The 8,412-nt window shown below is 34.4% G+C and overlaps 1 protein-coding gene across 1 annotated transcript in view; it reads left to right on the forward strand.

Moving 5' to 3' along the window:
• LOC149784136 (oxysterol-binding protein-related protein 1-like) overlaps nt 1–8,412 on the forward strand; it is a 191,990-nt gene that overhangs the window by 163,906 nt on the left and 19,672 nt on the right. The window contains exons 25-26 of the mRNA XM_089932232.1: nt 2,547–2,670; nt 7,761–7,851. Coding sequence (XP_089788358.1) covers nt 2,547–2,670; nt 7,761–7,851 — 215 coding nt within the window. The remainder of the gene's footprint in view (nt 1–2,546; nt 2,671–7,760; nt 7,852–8,412) is intronic.

Genomic DNA, 8,412 nt, shown 5'->3' on the forward strand with positions numbered 1-8,412 from the left:
TAGTTGAACAATCTATATTAGGTTGGCACAGAGAGAGGGAGGTCAAAGTTGATGAATCTCTGTTGGGTAATTGGCACAGCGAGAAAGAATTCCTAGTTAATGAATCTTTATCAGGTTGGCACAGAGAGAGGGAGGTCAAAGTTGATGAATCTCTGTTGCATAATTGGCATAGCAAGAGAGAATTCCTAGTTGATGAATCTATATCAGGTTGGCACAGAGAGATGGAGATCAGAGTTGATGAATCTCTGTTGGGTAATTGGCACAGCAAGAGAGAATTCCTAGTTGATGAATCTATATCAGGTTGGCACAGAGAGAGGGAGGTCAGAGTTGATGAATCTCTGTTGCGTAATTGGCATAGCGAGAAAGAATTCCTAGTTGAACAATCTATTTCAGGTTGGCACAGAGAGAAGGAAGTTGCATTTGAGGACTAATTATATGTAATGCCCTCAATAATTTTGTGAAATTGATATTACCAAGCTCTCCAGCTGAAGGTTTCATACCAATTAATGCATGCTGTTACACTGTTTTCTGAATTCCATGCTTTAAAAAAAATAATTTTAACTTGGAACTTTATGTCTCCAATTTCTTATGGTACATGTGATATTACCCAAGTCATCCCTGTTCCTTAAAAGTTATATAAGAAAAAATTTTGAAAACTTTAGGAAGATAAACCCTTCCAAATAAATATAAATACATAGTCCTTTAGGTTAGAGGCAAAAACCATAAGAAGGCTGTAAAAATTATTGAGGAAAATTTGGTAAATTTTTCTGGTAGAGACTTCATGGATTGAAGTTAAATTTGGAATGAAGCTTTACATTAGAAAGCCCTAGGTACATTTCAGTTCTCGTTATTTTTGGGTAAATTTTATGGAGTGATGGCCCTTATTTGGCTTAGAACTTTGCCTTTCAGTTTGTGCACATTCACTTGAAGGAATTGTTTATTGAAAACAAATTTGATATGAAGTTTCTGTGTTTTGCTCGAAGATATCTAGGTTGTGTTTGATTTTTAATCTTATCCAGTAAAATTTTAAGGAGTTAAGGCCCTGGTTTATGTTTGACTTTTGCCCTTCACTTGCAGGGCATACATAGCATATGGACACATTTCTGGTTTTAAAAACTAGGGAGTCAGGCAATTTGGTCTATATTTACGTGCAAGATTTTTACACAAAACAGAGTGTACTTAAAAGGGAAGTAACTCTTGCATTTCCTGTGGTTCCTTAAATACAATAACACTTTCTTGTATCCTTAGTTTTGCATCGCAGCAAATTTTTGCACATGCATCTTGTGTGCACTGAATGTTATCTCACGGGGTTATTAATGCATTGTATCGTTGATATTGTGCCATTAATAATGGTTCGCTGCTGCAGCTGGCATATAGTGAAGCTGTTCTCTTTAGTTTCACTGGCATTAGTTTTCATTGACAAGGCATAATTTAATTAAATTCAGTATCATTCATTTGACACATTATGACTTGTTTTTTGTTTTGCAAATAATTTCATTATGTCTTAGTTGTTAGTATAATTTTTTTTATTATAATTCATACAAAATTGAAAAATGAAATTTGTGTTAATTGAAATCCTTGTACTTGCATATATTCTGTCAGCCTTTGAGTTAAGGTATTCAAGACAGTGAGTTCTTTTTTTTCTAAATTTTAAGTATATAATTATTGTGAAAAGTGTTTGTGCAATGACGGGTAGACAGACCTGCCAACTCTTACAATTTTGCCGTAAGTCTTACAAAAATTTCCCTTAAAATACAGACTTAACGGCATACTAGCAAAAACTACATAAAAATGATCGTTGCTGAAAAGTCTGGATATTGGTTCATCCGTGTTTGGATCCTGGTTTCATCTTAGAATTAGTGAAATTAGTAACCAGACTAACTTTACAGCAGCACCCCAGATGCTTTAAACTGGATCTATTTGTTCATGCAAAGCATCTGCAAGATCAAACTGTTGGTTATAGATTTTTTTTAAAATGACATCCAGAAAGCGATGCACGTTTTAATACAAAAGAGAAAATAAGCTTCTAGAAAAGTGTTAATAATCAACACAGAAGAATAAAAAGGAGTATTCAGATTCTTGTGAATATATGCTGGAAAGGACATAATTACATTTATTGGACAGCACATGCCAATTTGAGTATGTCTCATGGTGGGAGGTATGATTGCCGACGTCATGTGAAATGGAAAAGAATTTGCAAGAATTATGCCAAGTTGAGAAATAGCAACAAGCCATTGAGTTGCATAAGGTTTAGAACTAGAGTTTATGCAGCTGTACTAGTGATAAATAAAGTCTATGCGTTCTTTACAAACTTTTCAGTTGAACATAATGTTTATCATCAATGCATCAAACTTCTAATTTCATTTTCCAGCTTTACAGTAGCAATTATTGATATTTTGTTTTCACCTTACTGAAAACTGGTAAATCTTACGGAAAAAAATCAACTGCCTTACTGAGATGGACTCGTTAGGGTTGGCAGGTCTGGGTAGATGGACTTGATAGAAGATGAAAGCTGATACATAATGAGGATCATTTTCTTATTTCAGTATTTTAGTTTTACTTCCTTTGCTTTGTGTCTGAATGAGTTAAAAGAAGAAATAAGCAGCATACTTCCACCTACAGATGCCAGATTACGGCCTGACATTCGTAAATTAGAGGAAGGCAATATAGGTAACTTATCTGGAAACCTTTCATTAGTTTTGCTACTCTTTCTTTTTCCTTTCATCTCTTTCTATCAATCTATCCATTATTTCTATTTTCTTCCTGGCTGTTTTGCTAGTTTATGTTGTGTCTTCATATTTCTCTTTTATTTTTTAATTCACGACAGCACTGACGATGTTTATTTTTATTGCCGCTTAATCAAAATGTTGACATTATTGTAGCAGGACAAATGGCACTGTAAAGTAAATGACATTATTTTAGTTGGATATGTAACATTGTACAGTAAATCACAATATCATAGTTGGATAGATAGTACTGTAAAGATTGCATTATTTTAGTTGGTCAGATAACTCTGAAAAGTAGATGAAATTGTTGTAGTTGGACTTTAAAACAAAATGATTTTAGTTGTTTGCGTCGAGGAGTTTGCTGACATTGCATTAAACGTGTCACTTGTAAACAGTTTATTCTTGTATTGCATAGGGCATTGCCAGTGTCACAAACTGCCTCATTGGTGGCAGAATATACCATCTGGCAATATTTTTTTTGTATTGGTGACATTGTTGGCTGTTTAAACTTGTATCTACAACTATTGGTTTGGAGTGGAGAAATTCAGAGACCGCGTGAAAGGAAGCTGCAAAATTGATATAAAATGTACTGAAATTTATCTATTGTTACATAGACAAATTCTTTGTCCATATTGACAAACCATCTTAACAATGCATTGTTACATCATAATCCACTTATGTTGACTTCTAGCATGATTGCTGTTTGTTGTGAGATATCCGCTTTTTTGTTGGTAACATTTCTGGTTGCGGAAATCAACCAGATGAGGCATTGTCTCGTAATCTATCTTTCATCGGATTTTCGGCTGCTTGCTAGTAATTATTATATTAACAAATACTGACATCTGAATGTGGATGTTAAGTAACATTCCTCTTCTTTTCACTCAGAATTAAATCCTTCAGAACACTCACATATTTTGTAGTAATCCCTGTCATCAGACCAGAACACCCATGTCTCTGTCATCCTTTGACCCTTTGTTAAATTTCAGATGCATGCATGGAAGGCAGCATCACTCTGTTACCACAAATGTAAAAAATCTCCCCAAGAAACAACAAAAGAAACCAACAACATCTTCCTTGTTGGTTCATTAATTTGGCAGGGAGGAACAGTAACTACAGTCAACCAAACATCATCAAATTCTTGTTTAAAAATGTACCCAGATAAACAGTTTGTTGAAATTTCAAAGAAAACAGATTATGCTTGAAGCACCGATTGTTATGAAAACATACCAAGCAAATGGAAAAAAAATCAGTCTCTATCATGCAGTACAATTCTTTGATGTTGCCATCACAATAAGAAACGGGCATTTGTTTGGTTCTCCAAAGCTGTCCTTTAGCGTTGACTTCAATAATGAATGCACCCTTCATCAAAGAAGGCTGACTACAATCTTCAGTAAAAACAAAGAACCTTTCTTCAAAGGAAGTCAGTACCAAACTTTAAAAAAAGCAATGGAATCTGATGGATTTTTTTCATTTTCCAACATGACTGGAACTTGTTTACAGTGCTGTGAAAGTTTACTTTTTGCAGGGTCTAAGTTTATGCTTATGAACATTACCATTGGTGGCTTAAAATGCAAACTAACTTTTACCAACTTGGGATGTAGTGAAAAGTAAATGAGCTTCGTCATTCTTTACATGATTGTGCTATTTGTTTTCTTACTGAATTCAGATCTTTATGACCTGCAACAAAATTATTGAATATTTTAAATCCCTGTATGCATATATTCAATGGAATTACTTGTTTGTGGATTCAATGTATGTGATGAAATTCATGGGTGAGTACACAGTGTTGATACTCTCTCTAATTATGCTATACATTAGACATGTATAAAAAAAACAGTATATACTTATATGTACCAATCCGTGGTTCTCTTAAAAAAAAGTAAAATATACGCCTTCTCTGTTTTCACTACAGGTGTTTTTCTCATTTAATATGCATCGATTGAATGGTAACTGTGCCAGTGAAGCACGTATTTTACTGCCTGTATTTATTACCTACCTAACCACCCACCCACCCCACAAAGTTTTGGGTGTACATGCATCATTTTATTCTGCTTATAACACAGTTCAGTCTGTAACACAGTCAGGTTATATGGCTCCCAACTACAGTGTTATAGTGGAGTCACACTGTAATTATTCTTGTACCTCTTGGGGTATTGGCATGTATGTTTATAGCAATGTCTTAGAAACCCATCATTGCAATTTGACTAAATTCTACAACTTTTTGTCATGAAGCTCTTTCAGATTCATTCAAAAGACAGATCTTCATATTGATTCATCAGATGTAACTTCCTTAACAAGCAACAGGATAAATCGTTAAATGGATTTTTCATTTTGTTTAAATGTGAAAGACTGTGCCCAGGCATGAATGTCTTTCCAATTTCTTCAGATGGTGTTGATGCACCATAAAATATGGCCAGTGTTGCTAAAAATAAAACCAAACTCGAAACAACTTGATCTTTTAAAGCATTCAACACTAGACTAACTTTGAGAGCAGTCTGGTCTAGATGGCTTCCAATTTTTTATAGTGTTTCAAATCGACTATCAGATATGGCTGCCCTGATACAAAAAAAGCAATCTTAAAATGGTGTGTTCATGAAAACTGCTGAACAGAGTTTGATCAAATTTGACAAAAAGCATCCTGTCTTGAAGATCTTTAAAATTTGTTCATTGTTGCTGACCCACCATCAGATATAGTCACCATTACTAAAAATGACTTCTTCAGATAAAATGTTGAACAGAATTTGATCACACACTGGACAGAAACTTAAAATATGATATTTAGTGTGCCCTACTAGGGTAGGGTTAGGGCTGTTCCATTTAAACATACATGGTACCCAGGGAAGTGTATGTCACGGTACCTTGATTGCACAGACTTCATATTAGAATGAAAAGAAAATTCTAAACTGTATCTATGAATGAGTACCCCACATCAAAATTGCCTTCCCTGGGTCCTATGTGTTTTTCTTGAACAGCCATTATTTGGTATGTTCCACAGTGGTTGTGTTTTTGGTGTGCTCCACTATGGACCTTTTCGGTAACCTAGTTATCTCGCTCTCAGATATTTACTACATCCAGTACGTAATTAAGCCACTGGACAAGAAGATAACTGCTATCATCACTAATGAAACCATCTTTGCCATGTGTTTTGTATTTAGTTAATCATGATGCATTAGTGATTTATAGCCATCTTACCATATAAAATTACTATGGAAGAAAGGAACTACATATGTATACAGCAATGAAATGAAGCAATTCTCTCTCTCTCTCTCCATATATATATATATATATATATATATATATATATATATATATATATTATGCTATGTACAAAAATGGCAGGGGCCCTGGGAGTGGTCTAAAGCGCTCTCCGTTATGGATCACTGCCATCTCACCTCAGTCTGCTTTGGTTTGAGTCTCAGATTCGGCCAATGTGGGTATGTGAGAAAGCTTGCCAGTAGCTTCTCGAGGGCCGGTGGTTCTTTCTGGGGATTTCCCGGGTTCTTCCTCCACCATTAATACTGGCCGCCATGTATAGCCTGTCTTGTGCTGAAGAATGGCGTTAAACCCTACAACAAAACTAAAAATGCCAGTCTCATCACTGTTAAAAAATAATTACCAGACCAAAACAGGAGAACCATCAAAAAAACATAATTTTATACAACTATTATACCTTACACTTTTTTCTTTCTATTTTGTCGACAAATAAACAAAATAGATAAAAATGTAATGCAAATTAAAATATATAAAGTGGTCATTCCTAACACAAACATGATATTACATGATAAAAACAATATAGCATACGCATAAAACACACAATACAATAGATTGGTCCTGGGTGAAGATCACAAAATTTTAGGGAACATGATAAAAAAACCAGTTGCAACACCTAGTGTCTGCGGAAGGAAGTATATGTCATAAAGAAATATACTTCAAAGGAAAACAAATGGACCAGCTCCAGGGACATTGTGAGTATGACACATTGTAAAATAATAAATGCAAATAGCAATGAGTAACCCCTGAACAAGAATAATAAATACTTTGTTTCTTCAAAATTATTTTGATTTGTTACAGCAAAACAAACACCCACACTATGAGGGATACGGAAACTAATTGAAGTTTTGAAAGTGCAAACAAATAAAATAGTACACTATCCATAAAATAATTGATAAATGGTCAAACTATTGTTCAGCGTGATTAGTGGTTTACAGATCAGTATGACTAAAATACACAATGAAAAAATGGAATGCATTGGAAGGAAAATAAACAATCGAAATTATTTTTGTTTTTTTTTTTTGTTTTTATTTAATTGAAAAAATCAAAAGAAGTTTCTGATCATCAGATGCATACATATCTGTTTGAATTGCATAACAGCAAATATAATTAATTTTCAAAACTGACGATAATAACTGTATGAATCATGCCCTTTTGAGAAAGTGTGCAATCAACGTAATCAGTGGCAATACCTACTGGAAATGCTTCTAGTGCAACCTCCATACACTAAAGAGTTTGAAAAGAAAGGGCAAAGAATGAGGTTGTTGAAAGAGGCAATAGCTTTGTTCTTTGGTGTTCCCCACCATTAGTGTGTTATGCCCCATCACAGCTGTATTATTTAGTATGCACCACCATGGCTGTGTTTTTTGGTGTGCCCCACCATGGACATGTTATGCCCATCATGGCTGTATTATTTAGTATGCCCCATCATAGCTGTATTATTTAGTATGCCCCACCATGGCTGTAATATTTAGTATGCCCCACCATAGCTGTCTTATTTGGTGTGCCCCACCATGGATGTGTTATGTCCCATCATGTCTGTATTATTCAGTATTCCCCACTGCAAATGTGGTATTTGATATGCCCCACCATGGCTGTGTTATTTGGTATCTCCCATCATGGCTCTGTTATTATGGCCTCTCCAAACATGATTGTGGTAAGGGCTTTTTATTGTTTTCTTGTCTGTCCTACCATTACACCATGTTTAAGTTCTTAGTTCAGATACATTTTCCATGAATACATTTCTACTCAATATATTTATAGATGCAGCAGCAGAAGAGAAAAATAGATTGGAAGAAAAACAGAGAACAGTTAGAAAGGAGAGAAAGAAACAAAAGGATGAATGGACACCAGTGTATGCTATTATTTATATTATTATTAATAAAGTAGAATGAAGTACATACTGAACCTCACATTCTGGCTGATGTTTACAATAAGCATAACTCAAAATAATCATAAACTTTTAGGGCCAACTCATTGTCAGTATAGTCAGCAAGACTGGTTTTGTCCATGTGTATTTGTTTAGTTTCATTTTATTTCAGTAAAAAATATAAAATATGAATCCTTTATGACATTAAATTTAGAAAATTATTGCAATAACTTGTAATTTTCCTCCAAAAATATGAAATTCCATTATTTTTTAAAATTGGAATTTAAATTTCTTTAACATTTGGTACAGTACTCTGGATGGTTGGTTCTCTGGTGAAATAGGAACTCCACCAAGTTGGCAACAATCTGAACAAAACATATTTTTTTATTATCTCACCAGACCCGTTGGCCAGTTCCACTTAACTTACTGCATTGCCTTGAATCTTGTCATGCATTGTTCATCATACAACCATCAACAATTGCTTTTTAACTTCTCAAACACAACTTGATCATTTGTAACCAAATGTGGCAAAGAGCACACTGTCAT

The sequence above is a fragment of the Sinohyriopsis cumingii genome, chromosome 14 (assembly GCF_028554795.1).
Source record: "Sinohyriopsis cumingii isolate HCF-2022 chromosome 14, ASM2855479v2, whole genome shotgun sequence".
Classification (NCBI taxonomy): domain Eukaryota; kingdom Metazoa; phylum Mollusca; class Bivalvia; order Unionida; family Unionidae; genus Sinohyriopsis; species Sinohyriopsis cumingii.